The sequence below is a fragment of the Papio anubis genome, chromosome 6 (assembly GCF_008728515.1).
Source record: "Papio anubis isolate 15944 chromosome 6, Panubis1.0, whole genome shotgun sequence".
NCBI lineage: Eukaryota > Metazoa > Chordata > Mammalia > Primates > Cercopithecidae > Papio > Papio anubis.
In genome coordinates, this window is record NC_044981.1 from 41,036,312 (window position 1) to 41,057,239 (window position 20,928).

The window sequence follows — 20,928 nt, forward strand, 5'->3', positions numbered from 1 at the left end:
TAGTTATGTTATCTGTAGGAGCAAGTGGGGGAGGTTAGTGATTTTGTGGCCTCTGGCTGCATGACTTCTGAGCCATAATTTCTAATCTAGTGGCTAATTTGTTGGTTTTATAAACACAGTCTGGTTCCCAAGCAAAGAGGGAGTTTGTTTCAGGGAGAGGCCATTACCATCTTTGTTTTTGTTTTTTTTTTTTTTTTGGTTTGTTTTGTTTTTTGAGTCAGGGTCTCGCTCTATTGCCCAGAGTAGAGTGTGGTGGTGCAATCGTGGCCCACTGCAGCCTCGACCGCCCAAGTGTGAGCCAACCTCCTGCCTCAGCCTCCTGAGTATCTGGGACTACAAGTGTGTGCCACCACCCCTGGCTAAGTTTTTTATCTTTTATTTTTAGTAGAGACAATGTCTTGCTATGTTGCCTGGGCTGGTCTTGAACTCCTGGGCTCAAATGATCCTCCCACCCCATCCTCCCAAAGTACTAGCATTACAGGCATGAGTCACCACATCCAGCCTTTGTTTTAAAGTCTTTGTTTTAAAGTTAAACTGTAAACCACATTCCTCCCAAAGTTAGTTTGAGCTGCACCCAGGAATGAATAAGGGCAGTTCTGGAGATTAAAGGCAAGATGAAGTCAGTTAGGTCAGATCTCTTTAATTGTCATAATTTTCTCACTGTTACAGTTTTTGCAAAGGTAGTTTTGGTTTTTTCTTGGGATCTTTAATCCCCTCTTACCCCACTCCCAGAATAGACAAATGCTGAGGGAAAAGCAGCTGCAGAATGCTGGCTCGCCTCCTTGTGCAGTTCCCTTTCTCCCTGGTTTTCTCTCCTGGAGTCCTTGTCTCAGCAGCTCTCTAGTGATTTCAAACTTTTTTTTTACTTTTATTAAGCTTTTCTAGTTGTTCTTGGTGGAAATGTTGGTCAGCCTCAAGCTACTGCATCATGACTGAAAGCAGAAGAGTACTCTTATAGTTCTTTTAAAAAAAAAAAAAAAAACTCTTAATAATTATTATGCACACTCTTGGTTAAAAATAATTTGCCCTAGATATTAGTGGAATGTTTTATAGCAGCGGTATCTTTTGAATCACAATTACCTTACAATTAACACAGTCTTCATTTTTAGTTTGGTCAAGACTTAGTACTGGCTGGGCACAGTGGCTCATGCCTGTAATCCCAGGACTTTGGGAGGCAAAAGTGGGAGGATCGCTTGAGGTCAGGAGTTTGAGACCAACCTGGCCAACATGGTGAAACCTCGTCTCTTCTAAAAATACAAAAAATGAGCTGGGCATGGTGGCAGATGCTGGTAATCCTAGCTACTCGAGTGGCTGAGACAGGAGAATTGCTTGAACCAATGAGGTGGAGGTTGCAGTGAGCCAAGATCATGCCACTGCACTCTAGTCTGAGTGACAAGAGTGAGACTCTGACTCAAAAAAAAAAAGAAAAGAAAACAGTGCTTATAATTCAAGTGATAAGAGTATCATAGTTATTCTCATTTATTAAATATGTGTTCAATCCGCATTATCCCTGTATGCTATGGCATGTTTAGTTTAAAAGTATAGGCATAGATGATGATTATTACTCAGTTGTGTTTTTCAGAGTCTTATGGGAGAATTTAGCCCATTTTGAATATGCTGTTACATGGGTCATGAGCCTTGCAATACAAAATTGAATATGAATCATATAAAATGAATAAAAGCTATAATATAAGTAAGTCGTAATTTTGTTTTTGTTTTTGTTTTTGTTTTGAGATAGAATTTCGCTCTTGTCACCCAGGCTGGAGTGCAGTGGCACGATCTCGGCTCACTGCAATCCTCCTGGATTCAAGCAATTCTCCAGCCTCAGCTTCCCGAGTAACTGGGATTATAGGTGCCCACCACCACACCCGGCTAATTTTTTTATTTTTAGTAGAGAGGGGATTTCGCGACGTTGGTCAGGCTAGTCTGGAACTCCTGACCTCAGGTGATCCACCCACCTCAGCCTCCCAAAGTGCTCAGATTACAAGCATGAGCCACTGTGCCTGACTGATAGTGGTAATGCTTTTTAAAGCAAAGTGAATTGTAGGCATAAACATTAGGAAAGGCCAGGCGTGGTGGCGCACACCTGTAATTCCAGCACTTTCGGAGGCCAAGGCAGGCAGATCACTTGAGGTCAAGACTTCAAGACCAGCCTAGACAACTTGGTGAAACCCTGTCTCTACTAAATATATATTAAAAATTAGCCAGGCGTGGTGGCACACACCTGTAATCCTAGCTACTTAGGAGACTGAGGTGGGAGGATCACTTGAACCCTGGAGGAGGAGGTTGCAGTGAGCCAAAATTATGCCACTGCACTCCAGCCTAGGTGACAAAGCAAAACTGTGTCTCAAAAAATAATAATAATAATGTTTTAGGGTGTTAAGTACAAGAAATATATACCAAGAATAAATACCAAATAATGTTTGGTATTTAATGTTGAAAATTACTTTGAAAGGTTAGCAAAAATTTCTTAGCATAAGGTGATAAAGCTGAGAACCTAAGGTCTTTTATTTTTCTTTTCTCTTTGTAACTTTGAAAAATGTGCTTCTTTTGTTATCTTTTAGAAGTAGAAATGCCTGAATAACTCTGCTGGTTTTTGTTTTGGTTTGGTTTTTTGGGTTTTTGTTTGTTTTTAAGAGTCAAGGCCTTGCTTGTTGCCCAGGCTGGCCTCGAAATCCTGAGCTCAAGCAGTCCTCAACCTCAACCTCACAAGTAGCTGGAACTATAGACATGAGCCACTGTGGCCAGCTACTTCCTTGTTTTAACGGGACATTAGTAATGAACCACCCTAGTAGTAGTAGTACTAGTAGTAGTAGTCGTCGTCGTCGTAGTAATGAACTACCCTATTATTATTTTATTATTATTATTATTTTAATTGAGAGAGTCTTGCTCTGTCGCCCAGGCTGGAGTACAATGGCATGATCTTGGCTCACTGCAATCTCTGCCTCCTGGGTTCAAGCAGTTCTGCCTCAACCTCCCGAGTAGCTGGGATTGCAGGAGCCCGCCACCATGCCCAGCTAATCTTTGTGTTTTTTAGTAGAGACAGGGTTTCACCATGTTGGCCAAGCTGGTCTCGAACTCCTGACCTTAGGTGATCCACCCACCTCGGCCTCGCTTGCTGGGATAACAGGCATAAAGCACTGCACCCAGCCTATTTTTTTTTTTCGACACCCCATAAAGAATTAAAATCCAATCTGAAAGTGCAGTATGTGAACCATCTCTATTAACATTCACCTGAAACTAAAAATGCTAACGAGTGCCTTGATTGGTGGGGGTTTACATTCTAACAATATTAAGTTGTCTCTCCACCAAACTTCCTTTTACTGCCTGCTTTAAGTCCTGAAGTTTTCAAAGGTATATTTAACTGTATAGATTTTCTACTTATCTGCTGACTTTAGAATTTAACATCTATATTAGAATACAGTTTTAGTATATTCTTAGACTTCTGTCTTCTGCATTTTTGTTCCTACTTATTTGGGATTTTTTTGTTTTTTGTTTTTGAGACAGGGTCTCACTCTGTCACGCAGGCTGAAGTGGCGTGATCATGGCTCACTGCAGCCTTGACCTCCCAGGCGCCGGTGATTTTCCCACCTCAGCCTCCTGGGTAGCTGGGAATACAGGTACATGCCACCACACCCAGCTAATTGTTTTATTTTTTATGGAGACAGGGTTTCACTGTGTTGCCCAGGCTGGTCTCGAACTCCTGGGCTCAAATAATCTGCCTGACTCAGCCTCCCAAAGTGCTGATGTTACAGACGTTGTACCGCACCTGGCCTTATTCTACTTTTTGATGAAACCTTTTCTGTTGCTAATTACCTGATCTCGACTTATGTGAAACCTGTTTAAGTTGTCACCCAGTATCAGTAACACTCTAGAATCCTAGGGGAGATTAGCTATTGAGGCTGGAAAATGTCAGGGGGAGGATCCATGATCTTTTGTATCAGAGTAAAAAATTAAGTATTCAAAGTAACATTAGACTTTCTGACTCTACTAGGGCAGATTAACACCATCAAAATGGCAAAGAGCAAAATGTTTGAAGTTATATTGTGTTATGGAGGTTATGAAAGGGCATGGCCCACATTGTAGGTAGAAATAGAAATTGTTAAGCCTTTTTGTGGGAACAATGGTGATATCATTAAAATTTATTATGTGCATACTCTTTAACCGATTACTTCCACTTGTAGGAAATTATTCTATAAATATTCCTACAACTATACACAGTGGATATTTGTTGCAACATCTTTTTTAATAGCATAAAACTAGAAACAACCCAAATGTCTGACCAGTAAAAGCCTGGCTAAATTAAATCTGATACAAAAGTAGACCTGGTTGAAGAGAATGACGGACATTTGTATGAACAATGTATGTAATTTGTAGATAAAAAATGTACAAAACAGTATAATATGCTATCCTTTGTGGGAAAGAGATAGATATAATTATATATACTTATGTATACTTAATATACACTTTATGTAATTTATGCATTTTTTTATGTGTGTGTTATATAGTATATACTCTATAATTTTATACATATATAAAAACACAAGCTCTGCAATTATATATGCATAAAATACATATACCCATACCATCTCTTCAAGAATATGCAAGGAGCTACTATTAACAGGTTTGCCTTTAGAAAAAAGACCTCAGGAGCTAGGAGACTTACTGACTTACTTTTCCCTGTTGCATTTAGTATCATTTACATATATTTTCTTATTCAAAATAAAATATACACACACACACACACACACACATACACACAAAGACACAAAAAATAAATCTCAACTAAGGAAATTAAGAGAAAATATTGTTTCATACTGAGTTCTAGAGAATCTATGCATAAACCTCTGGATCCTAGAATAATTATACCATACCATTATAGGTGTCTAAATGTCTCAGTTAAGGACAATTTGCAGCCTGATTCAGAGCCCCCACCCTGAATTATCTTTGAATAATGAGCCTTGGAACTGTCTTCTAACATCTTTCTGGCATCTGGTATAATTGTTGCTTCATACACGTGGCAATTGGAGTAAGTAATTGTTATTTAGAAATACACAGTAATGCATTTGTGATATATAGTTGTGTTAAAAAAGGTTTAAACTGACGGAGCTAAACAATGTTGGTGACTTTTTTTAGTTTTCTTAGTACCTAGTTTTTGATTACCATGCACTCTGATAAACTTTGTTTTTAGGCTCGAATGCTCATCACAGAAGAAAACTTGATGAGCATTATCATTAAGACTTTTATGGATCATTTGAGACATCGAGATGCCCATGGCAGATTTCAGTTTGAACGATACACTGCTTTACAAGCCTTCAAATTTAGGAGAGTACAGAGCCTTATTTTAGATCTCAAGTAAGTTTTCGTTTAATTATTAAACCAGTTGCAATTTATAGAAAGTCGATGTTTATGTTAATTGCCACTGTCACTTTTATCTTGTTCAGGTATGTGTTAATTAGCAAACCAACTGAATGGTCAGATGAGCTGAGGCAGAAGTTCCTAGAAGGGTTTGATGCCTTTTTGGAATTACTAAAATGTATGCAGGTATGTAAAAACTATTACACTTTTCTTTTTCCTTTTTTTTTTTTTTTTTTCTCTTTTTGTTTTATTTTTATTTTTATTTTTTTACAAGATGGGGGTTTCCCTGTGTTGCCCAGGGTGGAGTATAGTGGCTAGTCATAGACACAACCAGAGTGTACTATACCTTTGAACTCCTGGGCTCTGGCAGTTCTCCTGCCTCAGCCTCCTGAGTTGCTTGGGACTAGAGGCGCAGGCACAGGCCCAGGCCCAGCTTCATTGTTTTTGTTGTTGTTGTTGTTCATTGAAATGAACAGCTTTCTGTCTGCGCATCTTTTCATTTTTTGCACATTTCCAAAAGATCAATTTGGATGGCTGCAGTTTGGACCAGGAAGCTCCTCTTTAATTGGGGATTCTTAGAAAGGTATAGAGCAAAGGAGATCCCAGCAAAGATTCTGGCATCTACTGCTCTTGGGTTTTTTCTGTGTTGGTTGTTCTGTTTTGTTTTGTTTATGAGATGGAGTCTCACTCTGTCACCCAGACTGGAGTGCAGTGGCACAACCTCAGCTCACTGCAATCTCCACCTCCAGAGTTGAAGTGAATATCCTGCCTCAGCCTCTTGAATTAGCTGAGATTACAGGTATACACCACCACACCAGCTAATTTATTCGTTTTTTTGTTTGTTTGTTTGTTTTGAGACTCCTTTTTTTTTTTTTTTTTTGAGACGGAGTCTTGCTCTGTCACCCAGGCTGGAGTGCAGTTGCTCAATCTCGGCTTACTGCAAACTCCGCCTCCCCGATTCACGCCATTCTCCTGCACCATTCTCCTGCCTCAGCCTCCCGAGTAGCTGGGACCACAGACGCCCGCCACCATGCCCGGCTAATTTTTTTTTTTTTTTTTTTTTTTTAATAGAGACAGAGTTTCACCGTGTTAGCCAGGATGGTCTCGATCTCCTGACCTCGTGATCCACCCGCCTTGGCCTCCCAAAGTGCTGGGATTACAGGCATGAGCCACCGCGCCCGGCCAATTTTTTGTATTTTTAATAGAGACGGGGTTTCATCAAGTTGTCCAGGCTGGTCTCGAACTCCTGACCTCAAGTGATCCACCCACCTTAACCTCTCAAAGTGCTAGGATTACAGGCATGAGCCACCGCACCTGGCCAATTTTGGGGGTTTTTTGTTTTGTTTTGTTTTTTGATACAGAGTTTCTCTGTTGCCCAGGCTGGAGTACAATGGCACAATCTTGACTCACTGCAACCTCCGCCTCCTGGGTTCAAGTGATTCTCTGACCCCAGCTTTCTGAGTAGCTGGGATTACAGGCACCTGCCACCATGCCTAGCTATTTTTTGTATTTTTAGTAGAGACGAGGTTTCACCCTGTTGTCCAGGCTGATCTCAAACTCCTGACCTCAAATGGTCCGCCTGCCTCAGCCTCCCAATGTGCTGGGATTACAGGCATGAGCCACTGCGCCAGCTACTTTTGTATTTCTTTAGTTTCCACTAATGTTCTTTCTTTAGAGGTTACAAGTTTATTTTTTTAATATGCTTTCTTGGAAGTATAGTCAGGTTATTTGAGAAACTGTAGTCATTTTTGATTTTGCTTTTTAATGTTTCCATGTTTCTTTTTCTCTCCTTCATGTGATATTTATATAATACAGTGTAGACCTTTTTCCCCTGTTTAATTCTCTTTTTAGGAAACATCCCTATATACAAAACAGAATCTAGAAGTAGAAACGAACAGGTATATTTAACCAGTTATAACTGTAAGAAGATAGGTGACGTCTCTAAAAATCTGAGCAAGTACTATTATGATTTCTTTAGTAGCCACCTGGCTTTCTTAAGAAAAGGAATGACCAAAGTTGACTTATCATTTTTACTTTTATTTATTTGAATTTATTTTTATTTATTTTTTTATTTATTTTGGAGGTGTAGTCTTGCTCTATCGCCCAGGCGGGAGTGCAGTGGTGGGATCTTGGCTCACTGCAACATCTGCCTCGTGATTCTTCTGCCTCAGCCTCCTGAGTAGCTGGGATTACAGGTGCATGCCACCACACCCGGCTAATTTTGTATTGTTAGTAAAGACAGGGTTTCGCCATGTTGGCCAGGCTGGTCTTGAATTCCTGACCTCAAGTGATCCACCCGCCTCGGCCTCCCAAAGTGCTGGGATTACAGGCCTGGGCCACCATGTCTGGCCTGACATACCATTCTAGTTCCTAGGTTGGATGGTAGTTCATGGGTGTTTAATTTATTATAATACTACTATGCTTTTCATGTATCTGTAACAACAGTAGCTACTTTGGTCATTTTTGATACTTGAAGTATTCTGTATTCTCTATTATTTATTAAGTTGTGACATACTAGAATAGTTAGGCTAGTTTCTGAACAGTAATTTTAATTAAAAGCTATTTATTGTTTTGCCTTCTTTCAGGCTCTATGAAAACTTTTAGTTGCATATTAGGACATAATATTTAAACTTTAATATATTAAAAATACAGTTATAAATTCAATAACATTTTAAAAGCTTGTCACATTTCTTTTAACAATTTTTTCTGTAGACAATAGAGCTAAAAAGGAAGGATTATTGCAGTGAAATATTGAAGTATTTTATTGCCTAAAACAGATCTTGGAAGATACCTCTGAAATAATGCATTTATTGGGATTTTTAAATTTATATTTTAGAGAATGTTATATAAACACATAATTTTAAAAGCTATTACTTTTCATAGTACTTGAAGTTTCCTGTTAAAACTTATACCTTCTATGTTTTTATAATCAATATATATTTCTTCTACATTACTTCTTAGGTTTCCATATGAAAGAACAACTATAATTTTCATTCATATATAGTTTTTTCACTTCCTTTAAGGGAATGGATCCAATTACACGTCAAGTAGGACAACATATTGAAATGGAACCAGAGTGGGAAGCAGCCTTCACACTACAAATGAAATTAACACATGTCATTTCAATGATGCAGGACTGGTGTGCTTCAGATGTAAGTTTCTTCTAGGTGCGGGAGATAGGAGGAAAGTGGAAGAGGGAGGAATAAGCAGAATCCTAAGTAAATTTTGGGGAGACCTGGAGAAAATAGTGGTGATACTTAGTTCATTAAACAGCGTATTTTCCTTCTCCACCTATAAACTCAGTAAAATTTTAAAATTCTACAACCTTAGGAAAAACTTGAAAAATAGAGAAGGATATAATCCAAATTGTCTCTTCCTAATGTAACTATCTTTGTTTTTTGTTTTTTTTTTTTCATAATCCCTTCTAGACTTTGAGAATATAAAAATGGTAGTTTGTAAATTTATTCAAAAATAAAATTGTATTATTGGTACATTTGTCCTGTGTCTTAAAATTATTTTGGCCTTCCTTGGCGATAAAGTCTAGATGACAGCCTGTATACGTTATGAGGTTAGGGAAAGTTTCTGTAAGGTCTGAACAATGTGTAAAAGTTAATGGAACAAAGAGTAAATGATATTCATGACTGAGAAGACAGCTGCATTATAGTCTGTGATGACAGGGACGAGGGTAGTCCTAGGAGCTATTGAAAGGTCTGTGGTTGGAGCATAGAAGTAGAGAACAGAGATTTGGGCACAGGAGTGATTTTTCAGGGCCTTGGCCATGTAAAGAAGTTTTGAATATAATTCTTTTTTTTTTTTTTTTTTTTTTTTTTTTTGAGACACGGCTCACTCTGTTGCCCAGGCTAGAATGCAGTGGTGCAATCCTGGCTCACTGCAGCCTCGACCTCCCTGGGCTTAGGTGAGCCTCCCACCTCAGCTTCCCGAGTAACTGGGACAACAGGCTCTCACCACCACACCTGGCTAATTTTTCTATTTTTTGTAGAGACATGGTTTCGCCATGTTGCCCAGGCTGGTCTTGAATTCCTGGGCTCAAGCGATCTGCTTGCCTCGGCCTCCCGAAGTCTTGGAATTACAGGCGTGAGCCTCCACACTCAGCCTGCATTTTATTTGAATTGAAGTGGGAAGCCTTTAGAGATTACCATCTCTCTATTAAATCCCTGCTTCAACTCTTGCCTCCTTTATCCATTCTCCATACAGTGACATGATTCAATTTACATGTTTTTTTAAAATTGCTCTGTATGGAGAATGGACGAAGAGGGCAAGAGTCAAAGCAGGAATTTAATAGAGAGATGCTTGGCAGTGCCTTAGAGTTACTAGAGATACAAAAAAGTAGCAAGTTTTGAGAGAAACTTAGAAGATGAAGTTACCAGCTTGGTAATAGATTGGACAATGGGGAATAGGGGAAAGAAGGGTACTAGAATAACTTCTAGATTTCTGTACTATATGGGTAAATGTATCCTTCACTGAGATGGTGGACATTGGAAGAGGGACCAAGTTTGGGAGGGAGAATTGAGTTTGGTTTTGCCCGTATTGTTATTTGAGGTACTTACTCATTGAATTTGAGGTGCTTATTCAATGTTGTAGAAACTCAACCTTTTGAGTAACTTACAGAAAAACCCTCTTTTTTAGGAAAAAGTGTTAATTGAAGCTTACAAGAAATGTCTCGCCGTACTGATGCAGTGTCATGGTGGTTATACTGATGGTGAACAACCTATCACACTAAGCATTTGTGGACATTCAGTGGAAACTATCAGATACTGTGTTTCCCAAGAAAAAGTTAGCATTCATCTCCCAGTTTCTCGCTTACTTGCAGGTAAAGCGTTTCCCCTAAAATAAAACCCTAAAATTATCTTTTAAATTGTTGTTTGTGGTTAATATCTGTGAATACTTTGTGCCAGACGTTATTCTATGATTTCTACATCATTAACTTATCCAATCATCACATTGTCCTGTGAAGTAGGTATTATTGTTAAGTTTGCTTCACAGATGGGAAGACAGAGGCATAGAGAGTGACTTGCTTAGTAAGTCACACAACAAGAAAGAATCAGTTGGCATTATGAGGAAGTTTGGCACCAGAGGCCATGTTTATAGCTGTTATACCGTAGTGCTTCTTTAGACTTAACTACAGATACCACATGTTTTATCATTTCACTGAATCCAGCTTCAAAGTCTGTGTTATTAACATTCAAATTTATCTGTCATTTAAGCAACTGCTAATCACTTGAAGCCACCCTACGTTTTATCTTCTTTGTTTCTCTCCCTCTGAGCTGTTTCATATATTTATTGATAGCCTTTTATGCAACAGGTCAAGAACAAGGCCATAATGGGGTGATAATTCTTTTAATTTCAAGTAGTTGATTTATAAGGCACTTGTAATTAATTGCTGGAATGTCTGAAGCTGCCATCTTACATGGCCAAAGTCTTTAAATATGTACTTATCCATCTCTACAGACTCATTTCAGTACAGCTTTCATATTTCTTGATTCTAGGTATTCTTATCTTGCTCACACACTGTTGTTTTCTTTGGTTCCATTTTAACTCAGAGAACAGAAAGAAATTTTGAAGGTATTTTTACTCATTGTAAAATATGTAGTTTATGTTAAGTTTGTGGCTCAGTAGCTTAATGTGATGTGAGGGTGTGTTTTTTGTTTTGTTTTTTTCTGGAGGAGATTATAGAGAATTTGTTTCATTTCTTCCTTAAATGTTTGACAGAATTCACCAGTGAAGTCATCTCATCTGATGCTTTAGTTTTTGGAAGGTTACTAATTATTGAGTCAATTTCTTTAATAAATATGGGCCTGTTTAGGTTATCTGTTTCTCCTTGTGTGAGTTTTGGTAGTTTGTGTCTTTCAAGGAATTGATCCATTTCATCTAAGTTATCAGATTTGTGGGCCTAGAGTTGTTCATATTCCTTCATTATCCTTTTAATGTACATGGGATAAGTAGTAATGATTCCTCTTTCATTCTGAAGGCATTTTTTTTCATTGTTCTGAGACTTATCACATTATCCCACTGATAGACCCTTGCCGTGGGTATATTATTGAAGTCATGGTAATTTAAGATAACTACTTACTGTGAGGCTTATAAAGTTGTTATTCCTAGACATATGAATATTAAAATTGTACAATAGACCATTACCTAGAATGAAATCATGATCGTAAGAAGAAATCTGTCTTATTTCTATAACTTATTCAGGCCCAGTTTTGTTATAAGTGTTTTGAGCAACTGAACTGTCGATCCTCAACACAAGCAATTAATGGCATGGTGTTGTGGAAAAGTACTGGATACAAGGCAAGAAAGTGAGGCATGCATGGGGAAGTAGCACACAGGCGCAGCGCGGCATGCCCTGCGCATGCGATTAAAAAAAAAAAAAAAAGCAAGAAAGTGAGTAGTGAGTCCTGTCTCCAACTGAGCCACTGATCTCTTCTGCCTTTAAAAATCTGAGTGAGACTCTGTCTCAAAAAAAAAAAAAAAAAAAAATCTAATTTTATGGGAGGAAGCTAATGCTGATAGTTACCTACAGTGAAAAAAGTCGATACTCTAAAAGTGTACTAATTTCTGCCTACGTTTTTACCTCCCTCAAAGCTGTTGTGTGAATATTTTTGAGTATTCATTTTCTTATATTTGATAAACCTTAGCCTAACTGCTTATAATCTAATTGGAAATCTAAGTAAACCTACACAAAACAGTTCTTGGACAGTTTGAAGCAAGTGCTAATGGAGTTTGAGCAGTAAATGTTGAGAATAAGCTATTAGAATGGCATTAGTAGTGCAAGTTTTCCTAGATGAAGAAAGCCTTAAACCAGGCTTGAGTAAGTCGCCAGTATATATTGATAAGACTTTAACGGGTGTCCTCTGTTTAAGCAATAGCATAAACAGAACACATTCAGAACGAACTGAAGGCCAGGCGTGGTGGCTCATCCCTGTAATCCCAGCACTTTGGGAGGCCGAGGCCAGCAGATCACCTGAGATCAGGAGTTCGAGACCAGCCTGGCCAACATGGCAAAACCTCGTCTCTACTAAAACTAAGAAAATTAACTGGGCATGGTGGAGTGTGCCTGTAGTCCCTCCCAGCTGCTCTGCTTGGGAGGCCAAGGCAGGAGAATCACTTGAACCTGGGAGGCGGAGGTTGCAGTCAGCCAGGATGCCTTGAGGTTAGAAACTAAGGAGGCTTTGATCCTAAATCGGAAGTTCTGGGGAACTTAATTCAAAGGTCAGTATCAGTGAGGACCGTGATTCCAGGGCCAGTTTCTCCATTCAGTGGCCAGAAGGATCTCTCACTGCTGTACTTTAAATGGGAACAAACTCCATGGCCCAGTGAAATACAACTCTTAAAGCTGACGTAACATATGTATAAATTGTTTTAATAGCTTTTAAAATGTCATCAGTGTATATTAGTACATACAACTAAGACTAGTTCTAAGTGTGCCTTTGATAACAGATTCATGAGAAGCATTAAAAAGCCTCTATTAGCCAGGCGTGGTGGCGGGCGCCTGTGGTCCCAGCTCCTCGGGAGGCTGAGGCAGGAGAATGGTGTGAATCCGAGAGGCGGAGCTTGCAATGAGCCGAGATCGTGCCACTGCACTCCAGCTGGGCGACAGAGCGAGACTCCATCTCAAAAAAGCAATAATAATAATAAGCCTCTTGTGAATATGTTCATTTTATATCTTAATTGGTAATTTGATAGGTTCGTAAAGAGAAAAGAAGTCAGATGTAAAGTTGAGTGAATATTTAGGGTATTTTTCCTAAATGATTTTTACTGATAGAAATACTGTTTTTTGTTTCTTTCATGCAGGTTTACATGTATTATTAAGCAAAAGTGAAGTGGCATATAAATTTCCAGAGCTCCTACCTCTAGTAAGTGGTGCTAACACTTAAAAGTGAATACCTATTTATTATGTTCCTTGTATTTGAAATCACTTTGAAACACATTTTTAGTTTGGGTTCTCCAGACGAACAGAACCAGTAAGATATTTATGTGTGTGTGTGCGCGCGCATATACATACATACATACACACACACAGAGATTTGTTGTAAGGAACTGGCTCATGAAATTATGGGGGCTGAAATCTGGCAAGTCTGAAATCTGCAAGGGAGCCTAGCAGACTGGCAGACTGGAGAGACCCAGGGAAGAGTTGATGTTGCATTCTTGAGTACAGTGGCTGTTATAAAGGCAGAATTCCTTCTTCCGTGGGGGATATCAGTCTTTTCTCAAGGCCTTCAACTGAATTGATGAAGCCCACCCATGTTTGGAGGGTAATCTGCTTTACTCAAAGTCTATGATTTGTTTTTTTGGTTTTTTTTGTTTTTGTTTTTGTTTAGACAGAGTCTCACTCTGTCACCCAAGCTGGAATGCAGTGGCGTGATCTCGGCTCACTGCAACCTCTGCCTCCTTGGTTCAAGGGATTCTTCTGCCTCAGCCTCCCGAGAAGCTGGGAATACAGGCACCTGCCACCACTCCCAGCTAATTTTTGTATTTTTAGTAGAGACAGGGTTTCACCATGTTGCCTGGGCTGGTCTCGAACTCCTGATCTCAGGTGATCCACCTGCCTCAGCCTCCCGAAGTGCTGGGATTACAGGCATGAGCCACCATGCCCAGCCAGTCTATGATTTAAATGTTAATCATGTGTAAAAAATACCTTCATAGCAACATTAGATTGGTGTTGACCATAAATGGGATACCATAGCCTTGCTAAATTGATACATAAAACTAACCATCACACAAACATGTCTTAATTAAAATAAATAAGGCCGGGCACAGTGGTCCACACCTGTAATCGCAGCACTTTGGGAGGCTGAGGTGGGTGGATCACCTGAGGTCAGGAGTTCAAGACCAACCTAGCCAACATGGCAAGTCCCCATCTCTACTAAAAATACAAAAATTGGCCAGGCATGTTGGCTCATGCCTGTAATCCCAGCTACTCGGGAGCCTAAGGCAGGAGAATCTCTTAAACCTGGGAGACGGAGATCGCACCACTGCACTACCCCCGGGTGACAGTAAGACTCTGTCTCAAAATGATAATAATAATAATAATTTATATTGTGTTTTATAAAAGTGTTTATCCCTATCGACCAAACTTCTTTCTAGAACTGATTTAATGTGTGTGGTTTTTTTGTTTTCTGTTTATTCTTTGTATATATAGAGTGAGCTTAGCCCACCCATGTTGATAGAACACCCTCTTAGATGTCTCGTTTTATGTGCCCAAGTACATGCTGGAATGTGGAGAAGAAATGGGTTCTCTCTAGTAAACCAGGTCAGTGTTCTAATTCTATGAAGAGTTTTCATTCCATTCTTGGCTTCTATGAAGGTTGTAATTTTCAGTGGACTTAGTGAAAGCTGAGGATCTATATTAAAATTGTTTGAAAAGATTTAATGATAAAACAAAAGTTTCTTAAAACTTTTATTCATAGTTTGTCAAGAAATAATATAAAAAGTAGAAATGAACAACAGTGGTCATAATTTTTACTTGAAATAATTTTTTAGAACAAAGTTGGATATTAAAAAACAAAAATCCAGATTTTATCTATTTAAATTAAATTGAATTAAAAGATAAAGTCCTTTTAATATAGCTGTAAAGTTGAGGTTTTACTTTTTATAGACCTCACATAGGCTTGGAATGAATTTTTTTTTTTTTTTTTTTTCAAGATCAGACAAGATCTGGCGCATTTAGGGTGGTATAGCTGTAAACAGATTTTTTTTCCTCCTGTTTTTGGTAGCTCCTAACCTTCCTGAGACCACAACCTTTTACTTTATTCGGAGACCCAGCAAGTTAGCTGCAAAATGTGAACCATATCATGACCACTGTAATGTGAAAATCTGTAACTAATTAGTCTATACTAAGGTAGTTGTTAGAAAAACCACATCACACACATGCACACATTCTTGTACAAACTTGTGCTTTTGGGAAAGGATTGGGAGAGAGAGAGAGCCTGAACCAATAAAAACTATTTACTCAATATAATTACTTATTTTTTTAGATTTATTACTACCATAATGTGAAATGCAGACGTGAGATGTTTGACAAGGATATAGTAATGCTTCAGGTAATGAATTAAAAGCATTGAACTTAAAGGTTGTGGGGAATCTTTGCTTCTTGTTATTTCCATAGAATTGAGTCACTTGTGATCACTCCCAAATCTATAACTCCAGTCTAGCCCTGTCTCCTAACCTCCAAACTCACATGGCTAACAGTGTTTAGATCATTTCCATCTGTATTTCCTAGACACACTTCAGATTAAATGTGTTCAAAATAACTCCTCATATTTCCTCCATACCTTCTTCCTGTCTTCAGTTCCCTACCTTGGTGAATTGTTACGCAGTCTACCTAGTTGCTAAAGTCATTTACCTGAAAGCCATCCTTTCTTCCTTGTCCTCTGGTTCTTTAACTAATGTTAAACCTCTTAGTTTAAACCCCTTAAACTAATTTTCCAGGACTGCGATACTTAAAGTATATTGAAGTTCCCTGAATTTGCCATATTCTCATACATCTTAAACTCTGCATATTTCTTTTCCTCCCTAAGTTACCCACCCCTTCCTTTTCCATTTACCTAGCTAACTTATTTTCCTGCTTGTCTTTGTGTTTACTTTAGCATTACTTGCTCCAGGAAGCCTTCCCTGACACACTAAAACTTGGCTACATGTCCCTTTCGTGAGGACCCTAGCATGGTATTTAACCCTGCCATAGCACTCACAACCTGGATTGTGATTACTGTTTACTCTTCAGCATCCTACCCCCACCCCACCAAACCATGGCAGTTATGTCTTGTTTCTTTTTTTGTCCCTTTGGCCTTGCATAGTGCCTGTCACATAGTAGTTGTTCTCTGTTACTGCTGAATGGAGTTAGTCACTATAGAAAAATAAAGCTGGCCGGGCGCGGAGGCTCACACCTGTAATCCCAGCCTTTTGGGAGGCTGAGGCGGGTGGATCACCTGAGGTCAGGAGTTTGAGTCCAGCCTGGCCAACATGGCAAAACCCTGTCTCTACTAAAATTACAAAAATTAGCCTGGCGCAGTGTCATGCGCCTGTAGTCCCAGCTACTTAGGAGGCCGAGGCAGGAGAATCACTTAAACCTGGGAGGCGGAGGTTGCAATGAGCTGAGATCACTCTGCTGGACTCCAACCTGGGCGACAGAGTGAGACTTCATAAATAAAGTAAAAAAAATGTGTATTTCAAAAAAGTATTAGTTCAGAACAAAATCTAGGTTGATTTATAATTTATACAAATGGAATTAAAAGAGAATTGAAACTAATATTTAAAAGCTGTCACTTCAGTTAGTATAATGCTTACCAGAAAAAAATAGGAGATCTTGATAATAATTTAATATGATCGATATTTTTAAAATACTAGAAGGTTAATTAATCTGCCACATTGCCGAGTTCAAACAGTGATCAGTGAACGCCAAAATAAAATTTTGGCACTGAATTCATAGGAATACAATTATTTCAAAGCATTAGAAGGAAAGAGAACTCATAGTCCGTATTACTGTGCTGGATGGACTTAGGTTTGGGGCTTGTGTGCTTGTATTTTGTTTTACCAATTTAGATTCCTTTCCACACTTGTCTGCTACCACAAGTAGGGATTGAGGTTAAATGAGTTTTCATCTTTTATTGGGATTGGTAAACCTTTTAGAATTGGTAAACTGCTTTCTCTTGTGCAAGCCAAACTATCTCTAATTGTTTCAATAGTGGCCCCTTTGACCTTCCTCTTTTCCTTTATCTCAAACGTTAAAAAAAAAAAAAGACAGGTGTCTCCATGATGGATCCAAATCATTTCCTGATGATCATGCTCAGCCGCTTTGAACTTTATCAGATTTTCAGTACTCCAGACTATGGAAAAAGATTTAGTTCTGAGATTACCCATAAGGTAAGAACATGTTTTATGAAACCACAACACATTGCTAAAGAAGCATCTTTCCTCCTTTTTGGATATGTTAATCCTTTGAAATTATACAATATGCCTATTCTTATCTCTGAACTTTATCTTCCCTCACTCGTTATAGGATGTTGTTCAGCAGAACAATACTCTAATAGAAGAAATGCTATACCTCATTATAATGCTTGTTGGTAAGTTTAAATTGAGGCATTTAATAAATTACATTGACATTTATAGTAGCCAATAGTTTGGAATTTCTGGCCTGTGTTTCCCTTGTTTTGAGAGGATACTCAGTCTTAGGGTAAGAGAATTGGAATATTTCTCTTTTTCTCCCCTCTGGTTACTGTAATATTGAGAGTTACAGCACTTTGGTGCTTTGGAAGAAGGAGAAAATACAACTACCGAAGCAGAATAAACTGGAAGACTGTATGTTGCAGGGTGGTGGCAGGGGGATTGGGGGACAGGAGAATTTAGCAAGCAAGGAATAGGATATTTAAGATCTATTTACTCTTGATTTATATCTTAACTATGTTTCTCTCCATGGGTTTGTGGTACAAAAGTATCTTCTTGACTTCAGATACAATAATTCCAAGCTAAAGGAGACCTATGGCTAATAGATGTGGATTTCTTTCCTTATTACCTATATTTTCAGTCCTTTACTACTGTTTTAGACCCGCCGTAGTCCACAGAGCAGAGAATCCTGGCTACTGTCAGGAAATTATACCAATGAAGAAGGTCTCCAAAGTTGATATTTTATTTGCTACTAGATAGAAGGGGAAAGGAAGGCTCTCCCTCCTTGCTCCCACAAGGAGAATGGGGTAAATGCAGTTTCCTTGACCACATTTAATCCCTTCTCACATTTCTGATCCCATTCTTCGGCAACAAGAGCTCTCTCCACTGCCTAAAGCCTGCCCTCACGTGTTGGGTCTGAGACACAGAAGCATGGTCAGGAGCTGCTCTCTCCCTGGCTTATTGCCAGAACAGTCCTTACTTTCCCATTGCTCAGACAGACTTAGAGAAATATAAGATACTGCATGAATTGTAAGTATATATCACAAAAGTATTGTGATTATGTTAAATGTATGTATATATACTTTTTCATTTTTGACAGGAGAGAGATTTAGTCCTGGAGTTGGACAGGTAAATGCTACAGATGAAATCAAGCGAGAGATTATCCATCAGTTGAGTATCAAGCCTATGGCTCATAGTGAATTGGTAAAGTCTTTACCTGAAGATGTAAGTACCTACATTTCTAAAAAGAAAACTGTAGAAACTTTTCCCTCTCAGTCTAGAAGCTATAGATTTACTTCTATATACCTTTCTCATAATTGTAAAATGTACTATCATGGGATGTGTATAATTCCGGTCACTCTTATTATAAATAATTAGAAAAAGAGCATAGGAGTAGAAAACAGAATAGTCAGGCGCGGTGGCTCACGCCTGTAATCCCAGCACTTTGGGAGGCCAAGGTGGGTGGATCACGAGGTCAGGAGATAGGGACCATCCTGGCTAACACAGTGAAACCCCGTCTCTACTAAAAATACAAAAAAATTAGCCGGGCATGGTGGCGGATGCCTGTAGTCCCAGCTACTCAGGAGGTTGAGGCAGGAGAATGGCATGAACCTGGGAGGCAGAGCTTGCAGTGAGCCAAGATGGCGCCACTGCACTCCAGCCTGGGTGACAGAGCGAGACTCTGACTCAAAAAAAAAAAAAAAAAAAAAAGCAGAATAGTAATAGAACCTTTTCTTTTCCAATAAAGCCTTGAAGAAGATAAGGGCACTAAACAAAAAGTAAGCCCAAACCTCAGAACTAATGTTTGTACCCCATAGAAAGAGGTCATTATAGGGTCTTTAGTACAAAGTTGCTATGGGTATGGATAATGCTTTATAACCTAGTGTATTGAGGAAGGGAGTCAGAAGTACCTACTCACCTATGTTGAGTAGAATAAATAATGTTTTCCTAAGCTTTTTCCTTTTTGGCCTCCAGAGAGTCTTCTTAATGATGAGCCCTTGTTTCATTTTAGTGAATGTAAAATAATAGTGACAAGGACATTCATAGGTAAAATTGTAACTGTTTTTCCTTCCAGGGGTGATAAGTTCCCCAGCAACCTATACTTCAGCCATGGGGCTTTTCAGAAACTCAACCCTTATAATTGAGAAGGGACTATTTTCATTGAGGCTTTTCAAAATGTTTGCCCTAATTTGAAACATAGATCAAAACTTTCAACCTTAACATTTATTTTTCTGAGATTTCAACCTATCTTATCTTTGTTGCACAGTAGTACTTTTAAACTTTGTATTATAAATATTTTAAACATCTATAGATATTAAAAAACATAGTTTAACAACCCCATCACCAGCTTCAACAGAGGCCAGTCTGTTTTCATCTATACCCCAACCACTGACCTCTGTGCCCCACTGTATTATTGCCTAGAGAATACTGGATTTACCATTTCATCTATAAATAGGACTATATGTATCTAAAACAGTGATTCCTCAACTGAGGACAATTTTACCCCCCAGGGGACATCTCTGAATGTCACTACTCAGGATGGGGTGTGGGGTGCTACTGGTATCTAGTGGGTAGATGCCAGGGATACTGCTAAACATCCTGCAATACCCAGGGCAACCCCCACAACATACCTGATCTGAATGTCAGTCATGCTGAGGTTGAAAAACTCTGATCTAGAAAATGAGGACTCTTTAAAAAACCATATCTTTATATTATCACACTTTTAAAAACAATAATTGATATATCTCTCTCTCTAAATAAGTATATATATAGAGAGAGAGAGAGACAGAGTCTGGCTCTGTCGTCCAGGCTGGAGTGCAATGACACGATCTTGGCTTACTACAACCCCTCCCTCCCGACTTAAGCGATTCTCATGCCTCAGTCTCCCAGGCAGCTAGGATTACAGGCACATGCCACCATGCCTGGCCGAATGATGAATAATTTCTTAATGTCACTAAATAGCTAGTCAAGATAAAAATTACTTGTACTGCTTTAATGCAGGAAGTGAATCCCAAGTTGTTAGGAAGCAGTTATAATTTAGCCTAAACTTTAAGGAACGATAAAATTTTAAAAAAGCATTTTTAAAGTGGTTTAAGCCTTATATAAGGTGATTGTCGACTGGGCACGGTGGCTCACACCTGTAATCCCAACACTTTGGGAGACCAAGGTGGGCAGATCACAAAGTCAGGAGTTCGAGACCAGCCTGGCCAACATAGTGAAACCCCATCTCTACTAAAAAAAATAAAAATAAAAAAATTAGCCAGGTGTGGTGGCAGGCTCCTGTAATCCCAGCTACTTGGTAGGCTGAGGCAGGAGAATTGCTTGAACCTGGAAGGCAGAGGTTGCAGTGAGCCAAGATCACACCATTGCACTCCAGCCTGGGTAACAATGCAAGACTCCATCTCAAAAAAAATAAAAAATAAAGTGATTGTAACTGTATTTCCCAAACATTTTAAAGAATTATTTATTCACAGAACTCCTATTACTATCTTGTCGTGAATGAGATACGATTTGGGAAGTGCTGTTATACTGAAAATAGACAAGAAATTAGTGCAACTGTTTTATAAAATACCAGAAGTATTTTACATAAATTTTTTAAAATGTTTTATATAGTTTGTGTTTTCAATTAGTTAGTTTAGAAAGCTCTTACCTTGATTCCATATGGTAGTG

The 20,928-nt window shown here is 38.8% G+C and overlaps 1 protein-coding gene across 23 annotated transcripts in view; it reads left to right on the top strand.

Annotated features, from left to right (window-relative positions):
• Window positions 1-20,928, top strand: part of UBR2 (ubiquitin protein ligase E3 component n-recognin 2) — a 128,222-nt gene that overhangs the window by 62,324 nt on the left and 44,970 nt on the right. For 18 of the 23 annotated variants that reach the window (XR_646009.4, XR_002521553.2, XM_021937288.2 and 15 more), the window contains 10 exons: window positions 5,192-5,355; window positions 5,445-5,544; window positions 8,382-8,510; window positions 10,006-10,189; window positions 13,171-13,232; window positions 14,519-14,629; window positions 15,354-15,419; window positions 17,116-17,238; window positions 17,375-17,438; window positions 18,359-18,483. Coding sequence is in view for 20 of the 23 variants with exons in the window: in XM_021937288.2 (XP_021792980.1) it covers window positions 5,192-5,355; window positions 5,445-5,544; window positions 8,382-8,510; window positions 10,006-10,189; window positions 13,171-13,232; window positions 14,519-14,629; window positions 15,354-15,419; window positions 17,116-17,238; window positions 17,375-17,438; window positions 18,359-18,483 (1,128 nt within the window). In the remaining 3 variants the exon portion in view is untranslated. Of the gene's footprint in view, window positions 1-4,882; window positions 5,030-5,191; window positions 5,356-5,444; window positions 5,545-7,209; window positions 7,312-8,381; window positions 8,512-10,005; window positions 10,190-13,170; window positions 13,233-14,518; window positions 14,630-15,353; window positions 15,420-17,115; window positions 17,239-17,374; window positions 17,439-18,358; window positions 18,484-20,928 lie in introns of those variants that run through there. The other 5 variants (XM_009205182.4, XR_002521554.2, XM_021937291.2 and 2 more) reach the window with 5 other exon arrangements.